At 39.3% G+C, this 25,436-nt stretch overlaps 1 protein-coding gene across 3 annotated transcripts in view; it reads left to right on the top strand.

Annotated features, from left to right (window-relative positions):
- ZNF782 (zinc finger protein 782) overlaps window positions 1–25,436 on the top strand; it is an 89,390-nt gene that overhangs the window by 14,001 nt on the left and 49,953 nt on the right. For all 3 annotated transcript variants that reach the window (XM_086315565.1, XM_086315566.1, XM_086315567.1), the window contains exon 3: window positions 13,052–13,178. In XM_086315565.1, coding sequence (XP_086171691.1) covers window positions 13,052–13,178 — 127 coding nt within the window. The remainder of the gene's footprint in view (window positions 1–13,051; window positions 13,179–25,436) is intronic.

Below are 25,436 nucleotides of genomic sequence, written 5' to 3'. Positions count from 1 at the left end.
CTCTTTTGCCCCCTTCTCCTCCTTTCTTCGGTCTTTCCCAGCATCACAGTCTTTTCCAATGTGTTGGTTCTTTGCATCAGGTGGCCAAATTATTGGAGCTTCAGCTTCAGCATCAGTCCTTCCAATAAATATTCAGGGTTGATTTCCTCTAGGGTTGACTGGTTTGATCTCCTTACTCTCCAAGGGACTCTCAAGAGTCTTCTCCAGCACCACAGTTTGAAAGCATCAGTTCTTTGGTGCTCAGTGCTCTTTATGGTTCAACTCTCACTTCCGAATATGACTACTGGAAAAAACCATAGCTTTGGCTATACAGACATTTGTTGGCAAATTGATGTCTCTGCTTTTTAATACACTAAGTTTGTCATAGCTTTTATTCCAAGGAGCAAGCATCTTTTAATTTCCTGGCTGCAATCAACCGTCTGCAGTGATTTTGGAGTCCAAGAAAATAAAGTCCATCACTATTTCCATTTTCTCCCCCATCTATTTGCCATAAAGTGATGGGGCCAGATGCCGTGATCTTAGTTTTTTTTTTAATGTTAAGTTTAAGCCACCTTTTTCACTGTCCTCTTTCACTTTCATCAAGAGGCTCTTTAGTACCTCTTCGCTTTCTGCCATTAGGGTGGTATCATCTGCATATCTGATGTTGTTGATATTTCTCCCAGCCATCTTGATTCCAGCTTGTGAGTCATCCAGCCTGGCATTTTACATGATGTATTCTGCATAAAAGTTAAATAAGCAGGGTGACAGTATACAGCCTTGACATTCTCCTTTTCCAATTTGAATCAGTCCATTGTTCCATGCCCAGTTCTACCTGTTGCTTCTTGACCTGCATACAGGTTTCTCAGGAGACAGATAGGTTGGTCTGGTATTCCCATCTCTCTTTAAGAAATTTCCACAGTTTGTTGTGATCCACACAGTCAAAGGCTTTAGCATGGTCAATGAAGCAGAAGTAGATGTTTTCCTGAAATTCTCTTGCTTTTTCTCTGATCTAGTGGATGTTGACAGTTTGGTTTCTGGTTCCTCTGCCTTTTCTAAATCCAGCTTGTACATCTGGGAGTTCTCAGTTCACATATTGTTGAAGCCTAGCTTGAAAGATGTTGAGCATGACCTTGGTAGCATGTGAGATGAGGGCAATTGTACAGTAGTTTGAATATTCTTTGGCATTGCTCTTCTTTGGGATTGGAATGAAAACTGACCTTTTCCAGTCCTGTGGCCACTGCTGACTTTTCCAAATTTGATGGCATATTGAGTGTAGCACTTTAACTGCATCATCTTTTAGGATTTTAAATATCTCAGCTGAAATAATATCATCGCCACTAGTTTTTTTTTGTAGTAATGCTTCCTAAGGTCCACTTGACTTCAACTCCAGGATGTTTGGCTCTAGGTTTGTGAGGACACCTTCATGGTTATCTGGATCATTAAGATCTTTTTTGTATAGTTCTTCTTTGTTCTTGATATCTCTTCTTAATCTCTTCTGCTTCTCTTAGATACTTGTTTCTGTCCCTTATTGTGCCCATCTTTGCATGAAATGTTCCCTCAGTATCTCTAATTTTCTTGAAGAAGTTGCTAGTCTTTTCCATTTTATTGTTTCCCTCTATTTCTTTGCATTGTTCACTTAAGAAGGCTTTCTTATCTCTCCTTGCTATTCTTTGAACTTTGCATTCACTTGGGTATATCTTTCCCTTTCTCCTTTACTTTTTGCTTCTCTTCTTTTCTCAGCTATTTGTAAGGCCTCCTCAGACAACCATTTTGCCCTCTTGCATTTCTTTTCTTTGGAATGGTTTTGTTCACCACTTCCTATACAACGTTATGAACCTCCATCCATAGTTTGTCAGGCACTTTGTCCATCAGATCTAATCCCTTGAATCTATTTCTCATTTCCACTGTATAATCAAGGGATTTCATTTAGTTCATACCTGAATGGCCTAGTGTTTTTCCCTACTCCCTTTAATTTAAGTCTGAATTTTACAATAACGAGCTCATGACCTGAGCTACAGTCAGCTCCCGGTCTTGTTTTTCTTGACTATGTAGAGCTCCATCTTTGGCTGCAAGGAATATAATGAATCTGATTTAGGTATTGACCATCCATTGATGTCCATATGTAGAGCCGTCTCTTGTGTTGTTAGAAGAGGGTGTTTGCTATGATCAGTGAGTTATCTTGGCAAAACTTTTGTTAGTCTGCCCTGCTTCATTCTGTACTCCAAGGCCAAACTTGCCTGTTACTCCAGGTGTTTCTTGACTTCCTACTTTTGCATTCCAATCCCCTGTGATGAAAAAGATATCTCTTTTTGGTGTTGGTTCTAAAATGTCTTGTAGATCTTCAAAGAACTGTTTGGCTTCAACTTCTTTGGCATTATTTTTGGGGGCATAGGCTTATATTACTGTGATGTTGAATGGTTTGCCTTGGAATTGAACCTAGATCATTCTGTCATCTTAGGGATTGCACCCAAGTACTGCATTTCAGACTCTCTTGTTGACTATGAGTGCTGCTCCATTCCTTCTAAGGGATTATGTCCACAATAGTAGATTTAATTGTCATCTAAATTAAGTTCACCCATTCCCTTCCTAGGGAGAAGGCAGTAGCAACCCACTCCAGTACTCTTGCCTGGAAAATCCCATGGATGGAGGAGCCTGGTAGGCTGTAGTCCATGGGGTCACTAAGAGTTGGACAGGACTGAGTGACTTCACTTTCACTTTTCACTTTCATGCATTGGAGAAGGAAATGGCAACCCCTCTAGTGTTCTTGCCTGGAGAATCCCAGGGACGGGGGAGCCTGGTGGGCTGCCATCTCTGGGGTCGCACAGAGTTGGACACGACTGAAGCAACTTAGCAGCAGCATTTCCTTCCTAAAATGTTGATGTTCACTCTTGCCATCTCCTGTTTGACCACATCCACTTTACCTTGATTCATGGACCTAACATTCAGGTTCTTCTGCAATATTGTGCTTAACAGCATTGGACTTTACTTTCATCACCAGATACATCCACAACTGAGCATTTTTTCCACTTTGGCTCAGCCTCTTTATTCTTTCTGGAGCCGTTTCTTCACTCTTCTCTAGTAGTATATTGGACATCTACCAACCTGGGGGATTATCTTCCAGTTTTATGTCTTTTTGCCATTTCATAGTGTTCATGGTGTTCTCAAAGCAAGAAAAATGAAGTAGTTTGACATTCCCTTCTCCAGTGGACCTCATTTTCTCAGAACTCTCCACCATGACCCATCTGTCTTGGGTGTCCCTGAATGGCACGGCTCATAGTTTCATTGAGTTACATTGAGTTACAAGGCTGTAATTGATGTTATCCTTTGGTTAGCTTTCTGTGATTGTAGTTTTCATTCTGGAGGTCATGGTATTGCAGTTCTTGCTGCTTCTGTCTACCCTCTGATGGATGAGGATAAGAGGCCTGTGCAAGCTTCTGATGGAAGGGAATAGCTGTGAGGATAACTGGGTCTTGCTCTGGTGGGCAGAATCCTGCCCAGTAAATCTTTAATCCAATTTTCTGTTCATGAGTGGGGTTGAGCTCCCTCCCTGTAGTTTGCCCTGAGATGGACCCATCCTGGCGTCTGCATTTTCTGTGGTAGTGCTAATGTCAACCTCCTCCAAGAGGACTTATGCCACCACACCATACCTAGCAGGACTGCTGCTGCCAGTGCCCTTCACCCTGTGGCAGGCTACTATCAACCTACACCTCTGCAGGAGACTCCCACACACACAGGCAAGTCTGGCTCAGTCTCTTGTTGGGTCACTGCTCCCTTCCCCTGAGTCCTGTTGCCACAAGGTTTTCTTTGTGCCTTCCAAGAGTCTCTGTTTCCCTCAGTTCAGTTCAGTTCAGTTGCTCAGTCTTGTCCGACTCTCTGCGACCCCATGAACCACAGCACGCCAGGCTTCCCTGTCTATCACCAACTCCCAGAATTCACCCAAACCTATGTCCATCAAGTTGGTGATGCCATCCAGCCATCTCATCCTCTGTCGTCCCCTTCTCCTCCTGCCCTCAATCTTTCCCAGCATCAGGGTCTTTTCAAATGAGTCAGCTCTTTGCATCAGGTGGCCAAAGTATTGGAGTTTCAGCTTCAACATCAGTCCTTCCAATGAACACCCAGGACTGATCTCATTTAGGATGCACTGGTTGGATCTCCTTGCAGTCCAAGGGACTCTCAAGAGTCTTCTCCAACACCACAGTTCAAAAGCATCAATTCTTTGGCACTCAGCTTTCTGTATAGTCCAACTCTCACATCCATACATGACCACTGGAAAAACCATAGCCTTGACTAGACGGACCTTTGTTGGCAAAGTAATGTCTCTGCTTTTTAATATGCTGTCTAGGTTGGTCATAAATTTCCTTCCAAGGAGTAAGCGTCTTTTAATTTCATGGCTACAGTCACCATTTGCAGTGATTTTGGAGCCCAGAAAAATAAAGTCTGACACTGTTTCCACTGTTTTCCTGTCTATTTGCCATAAAGTGATGGGACCAGATGCCATGATCTTAGTTTTCTGAATGTTGACTTTTAAGCCAACTTTTTCACTCTCCTCTTTCACTTTCATCAAGAGACTCTAGTTCTTTTTCACTTTCTGCCATAAGGGTGGTGTCATCTGCATATCTGCTGCTGCTGCTGCTGCTGCTAAGTTGCTTTAGTTGTGTCCGACTCTGTGCGACCCCATAGACAGCAGCCCACCAGGCTCCCCCGTCCCTGGGTTTCTCCAGGCAAGAACACTGGAGTGGGTTGCCATTTCCTTCTCCATCTGCATATCTGAGGTTATTGATATTTCTCCTGGCAATCTTGATTCCAGCTTGTGCTTCATCCAGCCCAGTGTTTCTCATGATGTATTCTGAATAGAAGTTAAATAAGCAGGGTGACAATATACAGCCTTGATGTACTCCTTTTCCTATTTGGAACTAGTCTGTTGTTCCATGTCCAGTTCTAACTGTTGCTTCCTGATCCGCATACAGGTTTCTCAAGAGGCAGGTCAGGTGGTCTGGTATTCCCATTTCTTTCAGAATTTTCCCCAGTTTATTGTGATCCACACAGTCCAAGGCTTTGGCATAGTCAATAAAGCAGAAATAGATGTTTTTCTGGAACTCTCTTGCTTTTTCGATTATCCAGTGGATGTTGGCAATTTGATCTCTGGTTCCTCTGCCTTTTCTAAAACCAGCTTGTTTCCCTAGTCCTCTGGAAATTGTTCTGTAGTCAAATTGCACTGACCTTCAAACCTGGGGATTCCTGGTCCCTTTATCAGATCCCCAGATTGGGAAGTCTGATGAGGGGCCTAGAACCTTTGAATCACATTGAGAACTTCTTTGTTATAGTTGTTCTCCAGTTTGAGCATCACCCACGTGGCGGCTCTATGGTAGGGCTCCAGGCTCTATGCTAGGGCTAATGTCAACACATTGCATCTCCCAAGACTGCTGCTGCCACTGCTCCTGTCCCCACAGCAGGCCACTGCTGACCCACACCTCCTCAGGAGACCCTGAAACACAGGCAGGTCTGGCTCAGTCTCTTGTGGAGGTCACTACTCCTTTCTCCTGGGTCCTGGTGCGCACAAGATTTTATTTATGCCCTCCAAGAGCCTCTGGCAGGTATGTGGTTTGATTTTAACATGATTGTGCCCCTCCTACCATCTCGTTGTGACCTCTTCTTTGTCCTTGGACGTGGGTTATCTTTTTTTGGTGGATTCCAACATCCTTCTGTCAGTGGTTGTTCAGCTGCTAGTTGGGATTTTGATGTTCTCACTGGAGGAGAAGGGTGCACATCCTTCTACTCGGCCATGTCCTGGCTATTGTAAATAATGTTGTATGAACACTGGGGTGTGTGTCTTTTTGAATTGTCATGTTTTCATGCTATATGCTTAGTAATGGGGTTGCTAGGTCATATGGTAAATTTATTCCTAGTTGGTTAAGGAATATTCATGATGTTCTCTGCAGTGGCTGTACCAATTTACATTCTCATCAGTAGTACAGGAAGGTTCCCTTTCTCCACATCCTCTCCACCATTTATTTTTGGTAGATTTTTTGATGATGACAATTCTAAATGGTGTGAGGTGATACCTCACTGTAGTTTTGATTTGCATTTCTCTAGTAATGAGTGACATTAAGCATCTTTTCACGTGTTTGTTGTCCATCTATGTCTTCTTTGGAGAAATGTCTGTTTAGGTCTTGTCATTTTTTTAATTCGGTTTTGTTTTCCTTATATTGAGCTATTTATGTTTTTTGTAGATTAATTGTTTGTCAGTTACTTTGTAATTATTGTCTCCCATTCTGAGGGTTGTCTTTTCATCTTTACAGTTTCCTTTGCTGTGCAAAAACTTTTAAGTTTAATAAAGTTCCATTTATTTATTTTTGTTTTTATTTCCATTGCTCTAGGAGGGAGTCAAAGAGGATCTTGCTGTGATTTATGTTAAGGAGTGTACTATCTGTGTTTTCCACTAAGAGCTATATATTTTCTGGTCTTACCTTTAAGTCTTTAATTCAACTTGAGTTTGTTGTTAGGAAGTATTCTAATTTCATTCTCGTACATGTAGCTGTCCAGTTTTTCCAGCTAAGAGGCTCTTTTTTCTCCATTGTATATTCCTGCCTCCTTTTTCAAAAATAAGGTACTCATGAGTACATGGGTTTATTTCTGGGGTTTCTCTCCTATTCTGCTTAGCTATATTTTTGTTTTTGTGCCAGAACCATATTGTCTTGATGAGTATAGCTTTGTAATATAGTCTGAAGTCAGTAAGATTGATTCATCTATCTCCATTTTTCTTTCTCACAATTGCTTTGCCTATTCGAGGCCTTTTGGGTTCCCAAACAATATGTAAAATTTTTTGTTCTAGTTCTGGAAAAATTCCATTGGTAATTGGATAGGGATTGCATTGAATATGTGGATGACTTTGGGTAGTATTCTCAAATTTTCACAATATTGATTCTCCTAATCTAAGAACATGGTATATCTCTCCATCTGTTTGATCTCTTTTATCAATATCTTATAGTTTTTTGCATACATGTCTTTTATCTCTTTAGGTAGGTTTATTCCTAGATATTTTATTCTTTTTGTTTTAGGGATGAACGGGATTGTTTACTTTCTGATTTCCCCTTTTGATTTTTTATTGTTAGTATAGGATACAGGGGATTTCTATGTATCATTTGGTATCTTGCAACATTACTGAATTCATTGATTAGCTCTAGCAATTTTCTGGTGGCATCTTTAGGGTATTCTGTTTAGTATCCTGTCATCTGCAGATAGTGAAAGTTTTGCTTCTTGTTTTTCAGTCTGGCTTCCTTTTATTTCTTTTTCCTTTCTGACTGCCATGGCTAGGACTTCCAAATCTATATTGAATAATAGTAATGAGAGGGTCAATTCCTACAGGTTGATAAGAAGTCTGGGGTCCCTGAGGAGGAGAAAGGGGTCTTGGGCTCTCAAAGCAGAGATAGGGGTCTGGAATTCTCAAGGAGGAGGAAAAGACATCTTTTTTTCCCCTCTACATTCCTTAGTCTAATGATTACACAACAACTCAGTTTAAACTCTGTACTAAGGACTGATGTTGAAGCTGAAACTCCAATACTTTGGCCACCTGATGCAAAGAGCTGACTCATTTGAAAAGACCCTGATGCTGGGAAAGATTGAGGGCAGGAGGAGAAGGGGACAACAGAGGATGAAATGGTTGGATGGCATCACCGACTCAGTGGACATGAGTTTGAGTAAACTCCAGGAGTTGGTGATGGACAGGGAGGCCTGGCGTACTGTGTCCATGGGGTCGCAGAGTTGAACACGACTGAGTGACTGAACTGAATTGAAGGATTGTATAAATGGCAACCCACTCCAGTATTCTTGCCTGGAGAATCCCATGGACGGAGGAGCCTGGGCGGCTACAGTCCACGGGGGTCGCAAAGAGTCGGACACGACTGAGCGACTTCACTCATAACAACAAGGTGCCTGCTTGAGGACAGTTTCTCCTCCTGAAAACCTTCTGGCTAATCCTGTTATCTTAAAATGTAAATTATGGGAGTGAGTCTAGTAAGAGCTTTACAACCTTGAGACATTCTTTTGATTTATTGTAATAACTAATTTAAAAAGTATATAACTCGCTTGCTAACACTAGCAAGGGGGGCATTCTCTATCCCCCTTCCGATGTCTATGTCAGAGGCTTTCTCTGTCCCTTTTCTTACTTTAGTAAAACTGCTACACAAAAGCTCTTTTGAGTGATCAAGCCTGGTCCTTGGTCCCAAAGCTAAATCTTCTTCAGAGATCACAAATTTGACATCATTCACTGTAAGCTATCAGTGGCAAGAATGGGCGCCCATATCATGTTTCTGATCTTAGAGGAAATGCTTTTAGTTTTTCCCCATTGAAAATGTTGTTTGGTGTGGGTTTGTTGTATATGGCCTTTATTATGTTCAGGTAGGTTCTTTCTATGCCAGTTTTCTGGAAAATGTTTATCATAAATGGGTGTTGAATTTTGTCAAAAGCTTTCTCTGCATTTATTGAGATGATCATATGGTTTTTATTTCTCAATTTGTTAATATGGTTTATCACATTTATTGACTTATGTATATTCAAGAATCCTTGCAGCCCTGGGATAAACCCCACCTGATCATGGTGTATGATCCTTTTAATGTGTTGTTGGATTCTGTTTGCTGTCATTTTTTTTGAGGATTTTTGCATCTGTATTCATCAGTGATATTGTCCTGTGATTTTCTTTTTTTTGTGGTATCTTTGTCTCATTTTGGTATCAGGGTGATAGTGGCCTCATAGAATGAGTTTGGGAGTATTCCTCCTTCTGCAGTTTTTTGGAAAAATTTGAGTAGGATCAGTTCAGTTCAGTTCAGTCGCTCAGTCGTGTCCAGCTCTTTGCGACTGCATGAATCGCAGCACACCAGGCCTCCCTGTCCATCACCAGCTCCCAGAGTTCACCCAGACTCACGTCCATCGAGTCAGTGATGCCATCCAGCCATCTCATCCTCTGTCGTCCCCTTCTCTTCCTGCCCCCAATCCCTCCCAGCATCAGAGTCTTTTCCAATGAGTCAACTCTTCGCATGAGGTGGCCAAAGTACTGGAGTTTCAGCTTTAGCATCATTCCTTCCAAAGAAATCCCAGGGCTGATCTCCTTTAGAATGGACTGGTTGGATCTCCTTGCAGTCCAAGGGACTCTCAAGAGTCTTCTCCAACACCACAGTTCAAAAGCATCAATTCTTCGGCGCTCAGCCTTCTTCACAGTCCAACTCTCACATCCATACATGACCACAGGAAAAACAATAGCCTTGACTAGATGGACCTTTGTTGGCAAAGTAATATCTCTGCTTTTGAATATGCTATCTAGGTTGGTCATAACTTTCCTTCCAAGGAGTAAGCGTCTTTTAATTTCATGGCTGCAATCACCATCTGCAGTGACTTTGGGGCCCCCCAAAATAAAATCTGACACTGTTTCTACTATTTCCCCATCTATTACCCATGAAGTGATGGGACCAGATGCCATGATCTTAGTTTTCTGAATGTTGAGCTTTAAGCCAACTTTTTCACTCTCCTCTTTCACTTTCATCAAGAGGCTTTTTAGTTCCTCTTCACTTTCTGCCATAAGGGTGGTGTCATCTGCATATCTGAGGTTATTGATATTTCTCCCAGCAATCTTGATTCCAACTTGTGTTTCTTCCAGTCCAGCCTTTCTCATGATGTACTCTGCATATAAGTTAAATAAGCAGGGTGACAATATACAGCCTTGATGTACTCCTTTTCCTATTTGGAACCAGTCTGTTGTTCCATGTCCAGTTCTAACTGTTGCTTCCTGACCTGCATACAGATTTCTCAAGAGGCAGATCAGATGGTCTGGTATTCCCATCTCTTTCAGAATTTTCCACAGTTTGTTGTGATCCACACAGTCCAAGGCTTTGGCATAGTTAATAAAACAGAAATAGATGTTTTTCTGGAACTCTCTTGCTTTTTCGATTATCCAGTGGATGTTGGCAGTTTGATCTCTGGTTCCTCTGCCTTTTCTAAAACCAGCTTGAACATCAGGAAGTTCACGGTTCACATATTGCTGAAGCCTGGCTTGGAGAATTTTGAGCATTACTTTACTAGCATGTGAGATGAGTGCAATCGAGTAGGATAGGTGTTAACTATTCTCTAAATGTTTGATAGAATTTGCCTGTGAAGCCGTGTGGCACTGGGCTTTTGTTTGTTGGAAGATTTTTGATCATGGTTTTGATTTCAGTGCTTGTGATTGGTCTGTTCATATTTTCTGTTTCTTCCTGGTTCAGTCTTGAAGGTTATACTTTTGTAACAATATGTCCATTTCTTCCAGGTTGTCCATTTTTTTGGCATGTAGTTGCTCCTGATAGTAGTCTTTTATGATCCTTTGTATTTCTGCATTGTCTGTTGTAGCTGCTTTTTCATTTCTAATCATATTGATTTGAGTCTTCTCCCTGTTGCTTTGATGAGTCTGGCTAATTGTCAACTTGGTTTATTGTCTCAAAGAACCAGTTTTAGTTTTATTGAACTTTGCTCTTATTTCATTATTTTTTCATTTATTTCAAAATAAATCAAACATCTGATCTCTATGCTTTCTTTCCTTCTACTAACTTCATCAGGTTTTTTGTTCTTTTTCTAGTTGCTTTATATTCTAAGGTTAGGTTGTTTATTTGATGTTTCTTGTTTCTTGAGGTTAGCTTCTATTTCTGTAAACTTCCCTCTTAACACTTCTTTTATTGCATCCCATAAGTTTTGAGTTGTCTTTTTTTGGGGGTAGTAACATACTGTTTTGATGACTATAGCTTTGTAGTATAATCTCTAGTCAGGTAGCTTGATCCCCTCTCCCCATCCCCCCAGTTCTATCTTCTTTTTCAAAATTACTTTGTCTATTTAGGGTCTTTTGAAAATATTTGATCTTTATATTTTTGAATTTAGCATTTTTTTCTTTTATGTTTTGTTGATTTTTAGTCATTGTTGGCCATTACCCACTATAACGATATAAAAGAATTGTTCTGTGTAGTCTTTTAGAATATGGTTTTATTTTTTACATTTAAATCTTGAATATATTTTAATTTTTTCTGCTCTGTGGTGTGATACATAGACCTCTCTTTTCCAGATGGCCATCTATTTATCCAAATGACATTTGTATCCAGCCTTTCCTCACTCATTAAATGATATTATCTGTATTTAAATAGGAAAGTGATTCTGTTTATCATTCTTCCTACTATCCACTTTCTCTAATTTCAGCTTAGACATCTTTCTGGGCTCTCACTAGTGCACTGCTCCTTTTGCCCACTTCTATGTTTGCATTAGACTGTGGATAATAGTATTCTATTTTTCTTTTAATCTAGTATTACCTTACCCTCTGTCTTCCAGAATTTTTTCAAAATTCAGGCCTTGTGCTGAGGTTTTTCTGCATTCCTGTTTTGTCATATTTTTATTACTTTTAAAAGTTTTGTATTTTATCTGAATGTGTTTTTGGAGACAGGAGATATAAGTATGTGTGTTTAGTCTATTCCCTTAAACTAGAGAAACAATTTTTGGTTGTAATTCTCCCTGGTGGCTCAGACAGTAAAGCGTCTGCCTGCAATATGAAAGACCTGGGTTTGATCCCTGGGTCGGGAAGATCCCCTGGAGAAGGAAATGGCAACCCACTCCAGTACTCTTGCCTGGAAAATTCCATGGCCAGAGGAGCCTTGTAGGCTACAGTCCCTGGGGTTGCAAAGAGTCAGACATGACTGAGCAACTTCACTTCGCTTCACTTCACTCTTAATATTTTTGTTTTCTGTTTTTACCACTGAGAATTTATTTCCTAGCCTTCCTGGCTTATCTTTACACCTCACTTTTAAATTTTGCTATTCCCTTGAATTTATTCCTTGGTTGTTTTCTTTCCTAAAATTTCTATATCCTTTCTGAACCAGCTCTTTTTCTCTAATGACTTCACTTACCATCTTAAGGACTAATGTCTCCTAAATCCTTTTTTTCATTTTAGATCTTCCTTCTCCATTCCAGGATCATGCAGCCAATCATGAAATAATTCCATTTGTAAATTCTGCAGGTGTTTTGAGTACAATTGAACAACATCTACTCTCTGTGACCCAACTTGTGATTCTTATTTATTTTTCCAGTCTCTGTATATAGCATCAGCATCTATCTTGGTTGTGGAGCATTTCTTTGTATAGCTATAAAAAAAAAAATAGTGACCAGATTTTTTTCCTCTAAGAATTAATTCCCTTTCTTTATCTCTGTTGCTTTGCCTTAGGATAGATCATCCCTAAAATTGGGTAGTTTGTTTTGTTGCTGAAGATATTATCCACTATTCATATAGAGTGATAGTTCTAATGAGGAGAGATTTTTCTTCCTAGGAGACATTTGCAAGTATTTGAAGATATTTTTGATTGATGCTATTGATATCTGATTAGTAGAAGTAGGGATGCTGGTAAACATCCTGGAATACACAGGACAGTCTTCCACAGAAATAGCTTTATCTGGTCTAGAGTGTCAGTAGTGCCAAATTGAAGAAACCCTGTTCTAGTGTAAAGGCGGAGTTGCTCATCTTTTATAGCATTTTGTTTTAAACTCTAAACAGTTAAACATATGTTAGGAGAAAACCATGGTTTGAAAGTATACACTCACCCCAGTGTTCATTGCAGTGCTGTTTACAGTAGCCACAGCCTGAAAGCAGCCTAAGTGTTCATCAAAGACTCTATATAGATACGGTGCATATATACAATGGAATGTTACTCAGCCATTAAAAAATGAAATAATGCCATTTGCAGCATCATGGATGGAAAGGTGGGGAGGGAGGGATAAATTGGGAGTTTGGAATTGACATATACACACTGCTATGTTGTGCTACTGTATAGCACAGGGAACTCTGCTCAGTATTGTCATAACCTAAATGAGAAAGGAATTTGAAAAAGAATATATATGTATATATAAATCTCTTTGCTGTACACTTGAAACTTACAGAATATTGTAAAACACCTATAGACCAATATAAAATAATCATTAAAACATAAACAGAAAATATAGTAAGAGTTAGTTTTCAAAAATATTTTCTACGTCCTGATTCTGAACCCTCAGATTGAGTAGAAATATATTGTTACAGGCATCAGTGTCATTCAAGGATGTGACTGTGGAATTCACCCAGGAAGAGTGGCATCAGATGGACTCTGCTCAGAGGACCTTGTACAGAGATGTAATGCTGGAGAACTACAGCCACCTCGTCTCAGTGGGTGAGCAGACCTTACCATGCAACTTCCTCAAGAATGCAGATTCAGTTTTTTCTTTTTTTAAATATTAATCACTTTTATTGAAGAATATTAAATGAAAAATAAAATTCAGCACTTCATTATACAAATCAATAAGTTTAAAAAGTTATGCAGTAGCTTACTATCATCAGAGTCATGGTTTGGAATATTTTCATCATCCCCCCAAAATTCCTTGTACCCCTTTGCAGTGAGTCCCTTCCTCTCATACCTCTTCTCAGATGCCAGCCAATCACTGATCTATTTTCTATTTCAATACTTTTTCCTTGTTTTGAATCTTATATAAATGAATTTATATATAGTATCTTTTGTCTGACTTCCACATTTAGCATGATGCTTTTGAGACTCCTGTGTGTGTATCACCAGTTTATTCTTTTTAGCCTGAGTAGAATTCTTTTGTGTGCATATACTACAGTTTGTTATTCTTTCAGCTCATGGATACATGGGTGTTTTTCCAGTTTGGAGCTGTTATGAATAAAGCTTCTATGAACATTCACATATAAGTCTTTGTGTCAATATGTTTTTATTTCTTATGTAAATACCTAGGAGTGGGCTTACCTAGTCTTCTGGTAAGTTTATATGTAACTTATTCAGAAAGTTCCAGATGTTTCCCCATTGGGTCTACTGTGTTTCATGCCTATAAGCAATGCCTAAGAGTTCTCACTGCTGTTACCAGCAGTTGGTTTGGTAAGTCTTACTATTTTTAACCATTGTAGTTGATGTCTAGTTGCATCTTATTGGATTTTAATTTGCATTTCTCTGGTAATTAACAATGTTGAACTTCTTTTCATGTGCTTTTTAACCATTCATAATCTCCTTTAATGACGTGTTTCATCAAATCTTTTGCCCATTTTTTTGTTTTGTTTTTTGGTTTGGGTCTTATTGTTGAGTTGAAGGAGTTCAGACCTTACCAGATACATGTTTTGAAAATGTTTCTTCTCCAGGTCTGGCTTGCCTTTTTAGAAGAAAATGTTTACAGATGGTTTTGGTTTGCTATATACTTAAAAAATTTTTTATATGACATGATTAAGATTCAGGGATTTAGATCAATTGTATTCTTCATGTTTCCCCTAATGGTTATATCTTACATAACTATAGTATAGTCTTAACACAAGGAAATAGGCATTGGTACAATGAATGTGAATAGCTTTGTATCATTTTTTTTACTTTCTAATTTTGTATTGAGGCATGGTTGATTTATAATATGATGTTAGTTTCAGGTGTACAGCAGAGTGATGCAGTTATATATTCTTTTCCAGATTCTTTTCCCTGATAGGTTATTACAAAATACTGAGTATAGTTCTCTGTGCTACAGAGTACATCCTTGTTGTTATCTATTATATATTGGGTTGGCCAAAAGGTTCATTTCTTTTTTTCCCATAAGATGGCTCTAGTAGTGCTTTAGTTGTCTTTAATATCATTCGAAACCAGTTTGTTAGATTTTATTGTGACAGCAGTCATATCAGTATACATTTAAAAATTGGTGAATTTTTGTGTAGCCATTTTAATATTGAACACAGAAGAAAAAAAAACAGTTTTGACATGTTATGCCTTATTATTTCAACAAAGGTAAAAATGCAACTAAAACACAAAAATAGACTTGTGCGGTGTATGGAGAAGGTATTGTGACTGATCAAACATGACAAAAGTGGTTTGTGTAGTTTTGTGCTGGAGATTTCTTGCTGGACAGTGCTCCATGGTCAGGTAGTTGAAGTTGATAATGATCAAATAGAGACATTAATTGAGAAGAATCAATGTTATATCATGTGGGAGATAGCTGACATACTCAAAATATCCAAATCAAGATTTGAAAGTCATTTGCACCAGCTTGGTTATGTTAATCACTTTGATGTTTAGGTTCCACCTAGGCTAAGTGAAAAAACCTTTGTAACCATATTTCACATGTGTTTCTCTACTGAAACATAATAAAAATGTTCCATTTTTAAAACAAATTGTGATGGGTGTTGAAAAGTGGATATGGTACAATAATGTGAAATGGAAGAGATTGTGGGGGCAAGTGAAATGAACCACCACCAATCACACCAAAGGCATCTTCTTCCAAGGAAGATGGTGTTGTGTGTATGGTGGGATTGTAAGGGAATCCTCTGCTATGAGCTCCTTCTGGGGAATCAAACAATTAATTCCAACAAGAATTGCTCCCAGTTAGACCAACTGAGAGCAGCACTTGATGAAGAGTGTCCAGAATTAGTCAACAGAAAATGCATAGTCTCCATCAGGATAATGCAAGACCACATGTTTCTTTGATGACTAGGCATAAACTGTTATGCTTTGGCTGGAAGTTCTGATTCACCCACCATATTCACCAGCCATTGTACCTTCAGATTTCCTTTTATTTTGGTCTTTACAAAATTCTCTTAATGGAAGAAATTTCAGCTCCCTGGAAGACTGTAAAAGGAACCTGGAACAATTCTTTGCTCAAAAAGATAAAAAAGTTTTGGGGAAATGGAATTATGAAGTTGCCTGGAAAATGGCAGAAGGTAAAGGAACAAAACAGTGAATTCATGGCACAATAAAGTTCTTGGTGAAAATGGAAAATGTGGCTTTTTTTTTTTTTTTAATCAAAGGAACTTCTTGGCCACCCCAATACATAGCAGTGTGTATAGGTTAATCCCAAACTCCTAATGTATCCCTTTCTTCTCCTTTACCCTCTGGTAACCATACGTTTATTTTCTGTGTCTGAGTCTGTTTATATTTTGAATTAAATTCATTTGTATCTTTTTTTTTATTCTGCACAAAAGCATATTTCATGATACTTTTCTTTTTCTATCTGGCTTACTTCACTTAGCATGATAATTTATAGGTCAGCCATGTATCTGCAGAAGGCGTGATTTTATTCTTTTTATGGCTGAATAATATTTCATTCTATGTATGAGATTATATCTATATCTATCTTACCACAATTTCTTTATCTGTTCATCTGTGTATGGACATTGGGTTGCTTCCATGTCCTAGCTATCATAAATAGAGCTGTGGTAACATTGGAGTATATGTATCTTCAAACCATGGTGTTCACCAAATATATACCTAGGATTTGGAGAAGGAAGTGGCAGCCCACTCCGGTATTCTTGCCTAGAGAATCCTGTGGACACAGGAGCCTGGGAAGGCTACAGTCCGTGGCGTTACAACTTAGCGACTGAGCACACGCCTAGGATGTGCTTCCATGGATCATATGATAGCCCTATCATTTTCAGTTTTTTAAGGTACCTCCATACTGTACTCCATAGTGGCTACACCAGTTTACATTCCCACCAGCAGTGTGGGAGGATTTTTTCCTCCACACCTTCTCTAGCATTTGGTACTGATAGATGTTTTGATGATGGCCATTCTGACTGGTGTGAGGTAATAACCTCATTGTAATTTTGATTTGCATTTCTCTGATAATTAGTGATATTCAGCATCTTTTCATATGCTTATTAGCCATCTGTACATCTTCTTTGGAGAAATGTCCATTTAGGTCTGCCTGTTTTTTGATTGAGTTGCTTGGTTTCTTTTGTTACTGAGTTTCATGAACTGTTGTATGTTTTGGAAATTAATTCCTTGTTGGTAGCATCATTTGCAGATATTTTCTCCCAGTTTGTAGGTTATCTTTCATTTTTATTGTGGTTTCCTTTGCTGTGCAAAAGCAAAAGTGTTGTTAGGCCCCCATTTGTGTATTTTTGTTTTTATTTCCATTACTGTAGGAGACAGATCCAGAAAAATATTGCTGCAATTTATGTCAAAGAGTGTTTTGCCTGTATTTTCCTCTAGGATTTTTATAGTATCCAGTCTTACATTTAGGTCTTTAATCCATTTTGAGTTTATTTTTGTATATATTGTTCAGTTCAGTCTAGTCTCTCAGTCGTGTATGACTCTGTGACCCCATGAATCGCAGCACACCACACCTCCCTGTCCATCACCAACTCCTGGAGTTTCTCATCCTCTGTCGTCCCCTTCTCCTCCTGCCCTCAATTTCTCCCAGCATCAGGGTCTTTTCCAATGAGTCAACTCTTCATATGAGGTGGCCGAAGTATTGGAGTTTCAGCCTCAGCATCAGTCCTTCCAGTGCACACCCAGGACTGATCTCCTATAGGATGGAGTGGTTGGATCTCTTGCAGTCCAAGGGACTCTCAAGAGTCTTCTCCAACACCACAGTTCAAAAGCATCAATTCTTCGGCGCTCAGCTTTCTTCACAGTCCAACTCTCACATCCATACATGACCACTAGGAAAACCATAGCCTTGACTAGACAGACCTTTGTTTGCAAAATAATGTCTCTGCTTTTGAATATGCTATCTAGGTTGGTCATAACTTTCCTTCCAAGGAGTAAGCGTCTTTTAATTTCATGGCTGCAGTCACCATCTGCAGTGATTTTGAAGCCCCAAAAAATAAAGTCTGACACTGTTTCCACTGTTTCCCCATCTATTACCCATGAAGTGATGGGACCAGATGCCATGATCTTAGTTTTCTGAATGTTGAGCTTTAAGCCAACTTTTTCACTCTCCTCTTTCACTTTCATCAAGAGGCTTTTTAGTTCCTCTTCACTTTCTGCCATAAGGGTGGTGTCATCTGCATATCTGAGGTTATTGATATTTCTCCTGGCAATCTTGATTCCAGCTTGTGCTTCTTCCAGCCCAGCGTTTCTCATGATGTACTCTGCATAGAAGTTAAATAAGCAGGGTGACAATATACAGCCTTGACATACTCCTTTTCCAATTTGGAACCAGTCTGTTGTTCCATGTTCAGTTCTAACTGTTGCTTCCTAACCTGCATACAGGTTTCTCAAGAGGCAGGTCAGGTGGTCTGGTATTCCCATCTCTTTCAGAATTTTCCACAGTTTATTGTGATCCACACAGTCCAAGGCTTTGGCATAGTCAATAAAGCAGAAATAGATGTTTTTCTGGAACTCTCTTGCTTTTTCGATGATCCAGTGGATGTTGGCAATTTGATCTCTGGTTCCTCTGCCTTTTCTAAAACCAGCTTGAACATCTGGAAGTTCACGGTTCACATATTGCTGAAGCCTAGCTTGGAGAATTTTGAGCATTACTTTGCTAGCATGTGAGATGAGTGCAATTGTGTGGTAGTTTGAGCATTCTTTGCCATTGCCTTTCTTTGGGATTGGAATGAAAACTGACCTTTTCCAGTCCTGTGGCCACTGCTGAGTTCTCCAAATTTGCTGGCATGTTGAGTGTAACACTTTCACATCATCATCTTTCAGGATTGAAATAGCTCAGCTGGAATTCCATCACCTCCACTAGCTTTGTTCGTAGTGATGCTTTCTAAGGCCCACTTGACTTCACATTCCAGGATGTCTGGCTCTAGGTGAGTGATCACACCATCATGCTTATCTGGGTCATGAAGATCTTTTTTGTACAGTTCTTCTGTGTATTCTTGCCACCTCTTAATATCTTCTGCTTCTGTTAGGTCCATACCATTTCTGTCCTTTATCGAGCCCATCTTTGCATGAAATGTTCCCTTGGTATCTCTAATATATTGTTAGAGAAAGTCTATAATTTCATTGTTTTTATGTAGCTGTTCAGTTTTCCCAGTACCATTTGTTGGGGAAGAGACTCTTTTCTCCATTGTATAGTCTTGCCGCCTTTGTCATGGATTAATTGACCATAAGTGTGTGGGTTTATATCTGGGTTTCTGTCCTCTTCCATTGATCTCTGTGTGTTTTTGTGCCAGTACCATGCTGCTTTAATGACTACAGCTTTGTAGTAGGGTCTGAAGTCAGGGGCCCTGATTCCCCCAGCTCTGATTTTCCTTTCTCAAGATTGCTTTGTCAAGTTTCAGGATCTTTTGTGTTCCCATTCAAATAAAAAATATTGGGTTCCAGTTATGTGAAAAAAGCCATTAGTAATTTGATACAAATTGCATTGAATCTGTAGACTGCCTTTGGCAATATGATCATTTTGAAAATACTGATTCTTTGAATCCAGGAACATGGTATATCTTTCCATTTGTTTATGTCATCTTCTCTTTCTTTCATCATATCTTGTATCAACAGTTATCAGAATATAGGTCTTTTGCCTCCCTAGGTAGTTTTATTGCTAGGTACTTTATTCTTTTTGATACAGTGCTAAAAGGATTGTTTCCTTAATTTCCTATTCTGATCTTTCCTTGCTAATGTATAGAGATGCATAGATTTCTGTGTATTAATCTTGTATCCTGCAACTTTACTAAGTTTATATATAAGCTCTAGTAATTTTCTTCTGTGTATTCTTGCCACCTCTTAATCTCTTCTGCTTCTGGTAGGTCCTTGCTGTTTCTGTCCTTTATTATGCTCATCTTTGCATGAAATGTTCCTTTGGTATCTAATTTTCTTAAAGAGATCTCTAGTCTTTCCCATTCTATTCTTTTGTATCTCTCCTTGCTATTCTTTGGAATCTACATTCAATTGGGTATGTCTTTCCCTTTCTCCTTTGCCTTCATTTCTTTTTTTTTCTCAGCTCTTTGTAAGGCATCCTCAAACAACCATTTTGCCTTCTTGCATTTCTTTTCTTTGGGATGGTTTTGGTCACTGCCTTCTATGCATTATTAAGAACCTCCAACCATAGTTCCTCAGGCACTTTGTCTACCAGATTTAATTACAAACCGCCATCCATAATTCCCCAGGGACTTTGTCTATCAGATCTAATCCCTTGTCTAACCTATTTGTCACTTCCAGTGTAACATAATCATAACAGACTTGATTTAGATCATACCTGAATGGCCTCGTGGTTTTCCCTACTTTCTTCAATTTAAGTCTGAATTTGGCAATAAGGAGCTCATGACCTGAGCCACAGTCAGCTCCAGGTCTTGTTTTTGCTGACTTGTGTAGAGCTTCTCCATCTTTGGCTGCAAGAAATATAATCAATCTGATTTCAGTATTGACCATCCCATGATATCCATGTGTAGAGTCGTCTCTTGTGTTGTTGGAAGAGGGTGTTTGCTATGATCAGTGTGTTCTCTTGGCAAAACTCTTGTTTGTCTTTGCCTTGCTTCATTTTGTACTCTAAGGCCAAACTTGCCTGTTACTTCAGGTATCTCTTGACTTCCTACTTTTGTATTTCAATCCCCTATGATGAGAAGGATATCATTTTTGGGTGTTAGTTCTAGAAGGTCTTGTAGGTCTTCATAGAACCGTTCAGCATCAGCTTCTTTGGCATTAGTGGTTGAAGCATAGACTTGGATTACTGTGATGTTGAATGGTTTGCATTGGAAATGAACAGAGATCATTCTGTCAAATTCTTGTTCACTATGAGGGCTACTCCAATCCTTCTAAGGGATTCTTGCCTACATTAATAGATATAATGGTCATCTGAATTAAATTCTCTCATTCCTGTCCATTTTAGTTCACTGATTCCTAAAAAGTTGATGTTCACTCTTGCCATCTCCTGTTTGACCACATCCACTTTACCTTGATACATGGACCTAACATTCCAGATTGCTACGTTATTGTTCTTTACAGCATCAGACTTTGCTTTCACCACCAGACACATCCACACGTGAGCATCATTTCTGCTTTGGTTCAGCCTCTTTATTCCTTCTGGATCCGTTTCTTTGCTCTTCCCCAGTAGCATATTGGAACCTACCAACCTGGAGGCTCATCTTCCAGTGTCATATCTTTTTGCTGTTTCATGCTATTCATGGGGTTCTCATGGCAAGAATACTGACATAGATTGCCATTCCCTACACAGAAGAACTGTATAAAAAAGGTCATAATGACCCAGCTAGCCATGATTGTGTGGTCACTCACTTAGAGTTAGACATACTATAGTTGAAGTCCACTGGGCCTTAGGAAGCTTTACTATGAAGAAAACTAGTGGAGATGATGGAATTCCAGCTGAGATAATTCACATCCTAAAAGATGATGCTGTTACAGTGCTACACTCAGTCTGCCAGCAGATTTGGATATCAGCAGTGGCCACAGGACTGGAAAAGGTCAGATTTCTTTCCAATCCCAAAGAAGGGCAATGCCAAAGAATATTCAGACTACTGTACAATTGTACTTATCTCACATGCTAGCAAGGTCATGCTCAAAATCCTTCAAGCTAAGCTTCAATAGTACATGAATCGAGAACTTCCAGATGTACCTGCTGGATTTTGAAAAGCAGAGGAACCACAGATCAAATTGCCAAAATCTATTGGGTCATAGAAAAAGCAAGAGAGTTCCAAAAAAACATCTACTTCTACTTCATTGACTATGCTAAAGCCTTTGACTGTGTGGATCACCACAAACTGGAAAATTCTTAAAGAGATGGGAATACCAGACCACTTTACCTCTCTCCTGAGAAACCTGTATGCACGTCAAGAAGCAACATGGTACAGTGGACTACTTCAAAATTGGGAAAGGAGTGTGTCAAGGCTCTGTATTTTAACCCTGCTTATTTAACGTCTATGCAGGGTACTTCATGTGAAATTCTGGGCTTGATGAATTACAAGCTAGAAACAAGATGGCTGGGAGAAACATCAAAAACCTCAGATATACAGATGACACCATCCAAGTGGCAGAAAGCCAAGAGGAACTAAAGAGCCTCTTGATGAAGATGAAAGAGAGTGAAAATGCTGGCTTAAAACTCAACGTTGAATAAACTAAGATCATGGTGTCCAGTACCATCACTTCATGGCAAAATGATTCAGAAAAAATGGAAACAATGGCAGATTTTATTTTCTTGGGCTCTAAAATCACTGCAGATGGTGACTACAGCCATGAAATTAAAAGATGCCTGCTCCTTGGAAGAAAAACTATGACTAACCTAGACAGCATGTTAAAAAGTAGAGACATCACTTTGCCGACAAAGATCTGTATAGTCAAAGCTATGGTTTTTCCTTTGGTCATGTACAGACATGAGAGTTGGATTGTAAAGAAGGCTGAACAATGAAGAATTGATGCTTTAGAACTGTGTGCTGGAGAAGACTCTTGGGAGTTCCTTGGACAGCAAGGAGATCAAACCAATCACTCCTAAAGGAAATCAACCCTGAATATTCATTGGAAGGACTGATGCTGAAACTGAAGCTCCAGTATTTTGGCTTCCTGATGCAAAGAGCCAACTCATTGGAAAAGACCCTGATGCTGGAAATGATTGAGGGCAGGAGGAAAAGGGGGCAGCAGAGGATGATATGGTTGGATGGCATCACCAACTCAATGGATATGAGTTTGAGCATACTCTGGGAGATACTGAAGGACAGGGAATGGTGTGCTGAAGTCCATGGGATCACAATGAGTTGGACATGACTTAGTGACTAAACAACAACAGAGGAGTATTCTGGTAGTATTTTTAGGATTTTCTGTTTATAGTATGATATCATCTGCAAACAGTGACAGTCTTACTTTTTCTTTTTAAATTTGGATCCTTTTTTTTTTTTCTTTTTCATCTGATTGCTGTGGTTAAGAGTTTCAAAACTATGTTGAATAAAAGTATCAAGAGTGGACACTCTTGTCTTGTTCCTGATCTTAGAGGAACTCCTTTCAGATTATAGCATTGTGTATGATGTTAGCTGTGGACTTGTCATATATGGCCTTTATTGTGGTAGGTTCCCTCTGTGCCTGCTTTCTGAAGAGTTTTTATCATAAATGGAAGGTGAATTTTATCAAAGGCTTTTTCTGCATCTGTTTAGGATCACATGGTTTTTATTCTTCAGTTTGTTGATGTGTATTACACTGATTTGTGGTTATTGAAAAATCCTTGCATCCCTGGGATAAATCCCACTTGATTATGGTGTATGATCCTTTTAATGTATTGTTGGATTTGATTTGATAGTACTTTGTTGAGAAATTTTGTGTCTATGTTCATCACTGATACTGGCTTTCTTTTTTGTGGTGTCCTTGTACAGTTTGGGTGTCAGGATGGTGGTGGCCTCATAGAATGAGTCTGGAAATGTTCCTTCCTCTGCGGTTTTTTGAAATAATTGCAGAAGGATAGGTGTTAGCTCTTCTCTAAATGTTTGCTAGAATTTACCTGTGAAGCTGTCTGGTCCTGGACTTCTCTATGTTGGGAATTTTATAAAACACAGATTCAGTTTCAATACTTGTAATTCGTCTGTTTATATTTTCTGTATCTTCCTGGTTCAATCTTGGGAGATTTTACCTTTTAAGGATTTAACTGTTTCTTCTTGGGTGTCCATTTTATTGTTGATTTTTGTTGGCCTATGAAAACTCAGCAGTGGCCACAGGACTGGAAAAGTTCAGTTTCCAATTCTAATCCCAAAGAAAGGCAATGCCAAAGAATGCTCAAACTACCACACAATTGCACTCATCTCACATGCTAGTAAAGTAATGCTCAAAATTCTTCAAGCAGGCTTCAGCAATATGTGAACCGTGAACTTCCTGATGTTCAAGCTGGTTTTAGAAAAGGCAGAGGAACCAGAGATCAAATTGGCAACATCCACTGGATCATCGAAAAAGCAAGAGAGTTCCAGAAAAACATCTATTTCTGCTTTATTGACTATGCCAAAGTCTTGGACTGTGTGGATCACAATAAATTGTGGAAAATTCTGAAAGAGATGGGAATACCAGAGCACCTGACCTGCCTCTTGAGAAATCTGTATGCAGGTCAGGAAGCAACAGTTAGAACTGGACATGGAACAACAGACTGATTGCAAATAGGAAAAGGAGTACGTCAAGGCTGTATATTATCACCCTGCTTATTTAACTTCTATGCAGAGTACATCATGAGAAACGCTGGACTGGAAGAAACACAAGCTGGAATCAAGATTGCCGGGAGAAATATCAATAACCTCAGATATGCAGATGATACCACCCTTATGGCAGAAAGTGAAGAGGAACTAAAAAGCCTCTTGATGAAAGTGAAAGTGGAAAGTGAAAAGTTGGCTTAAAGCTCAACATTCAGAAAACTAAGATCATGGCATCTGGTTCCATCACTTCATGGGAAATAGATGGGGAAACAATGGAAACAGTTGTCAGACTTTATTTTTGGGGGGCTCCAAAATCACTGCAGATGGTGACTGCAGCCATGAAATTAAAAGATGCTTACTCCTTGGAAGGAAAGTTATGATCAACCTAGATAGCATATTCAAAAGCAGAGACATTACTTTACCAACAAAGGTTTGTCTAGTCAAGGCTATGGTTTTTCCAGTGGTCATGTATGGATGTGAGAGTTGGACTGTGAAGAAGGCTGAGCGCCGAAGAATTGATGCTTTTGAACTGTGGTGTTGGAGAAGACTCTTGAGAGTCCCTTGGACTGCAAGGAGATCCAACCAGTCCATTCTGAAGGACATCAGCCCTGGAATTTCTTTGGAAGGAATGATGCTAAAGCTGAAAGTCCAGTACTTTGGCCACCTCATGCGAAGAGTTGACTCACTGGAAAAGATTCTGATGCTGGGAGGGATTGGGGGCAGGAGGAGAAGGGGACGACAGAGGATGAGATGGCTGGATGGCATCACTGACACGATGGATGTGAGTCTGAGTGAACTCCGGGAGTTGGTGATGGACAGGGAGGCCTGGTGTGCTGCAATTCATGGGGTCGCAAAGAGTCAGACATGACTGAGTGACTGAGCTGAACTGAACTGAACTGTACATTTGTCTTATATATTGTGGTCCTCCTGTGCTGGGTGCATACATATTTTGAATTCTTTTATCTTCCTCTTGGATTTGCTCGATCTTGCTCGATCATTATGTAGTGTCCTTCTTTGTCCTCTGTAACAATCTTTATTTTTAAAGTCTATTTTGTCTGATACGGTATTAATACTCCAGCTTTCTTTTGATCTCCTTTTGCATGGAACACCTTTTTCCATCCCCTCACTTTCAGTCTGTATGTGTCTCTAGATCTGAGGTTGGTCTCTTGTAGACCACATATGTACAATTCTTTCTCTTTCTCTCAATTCAGCTAGTCTTTGTCTTTTGGTCAGAGCATTTACTCTGTTTACATTTAAGGTAATTATCCATATGTAAGTTGTTATTGCCATTTTGTTCATTGTTTTAGATTTTTTTTGCAGACCTTTTCTTTCTTTCCTTTGTTTTCTTCTCTTGTGGTTTGGATTCCTTTTCTTTTCTGTGTGTTTATCATGGATTTTTGTTTGCAGTTACCATGTTTTCATATAGCAGTATGCATATATTGATATATACTTGATTGTTTTAAGTTGCTTATCTCTTCAATTTACATTTCAGAAAGCCTTGTACTTCTACTCTCCATATCTCACAATTACTGGTTTTGATATATTTGTGTGTGAATAATTTCCTACCTTATTATATGTTTGTCTTTACTAGTGAGCTTTCCCACTATGT

Source organism: Bos grunniens, chromosome 8 (genome assembly GCF_055505025.1).
Source record: "Bos grunniens cultivar Pamir isolate PY7600 chromosome 8, Bosgru_T2T1.0, whole genome shotgun sequence".
Lineage (NCBI taxonomy): Eukaryota > Metazoa > Chordata > Mammalia > Artiodactyla > Bovidae > Bos > Bos grunniens.
This window is presented reverse-complemented; position numbering and strand designations above follow the sequence as displayed.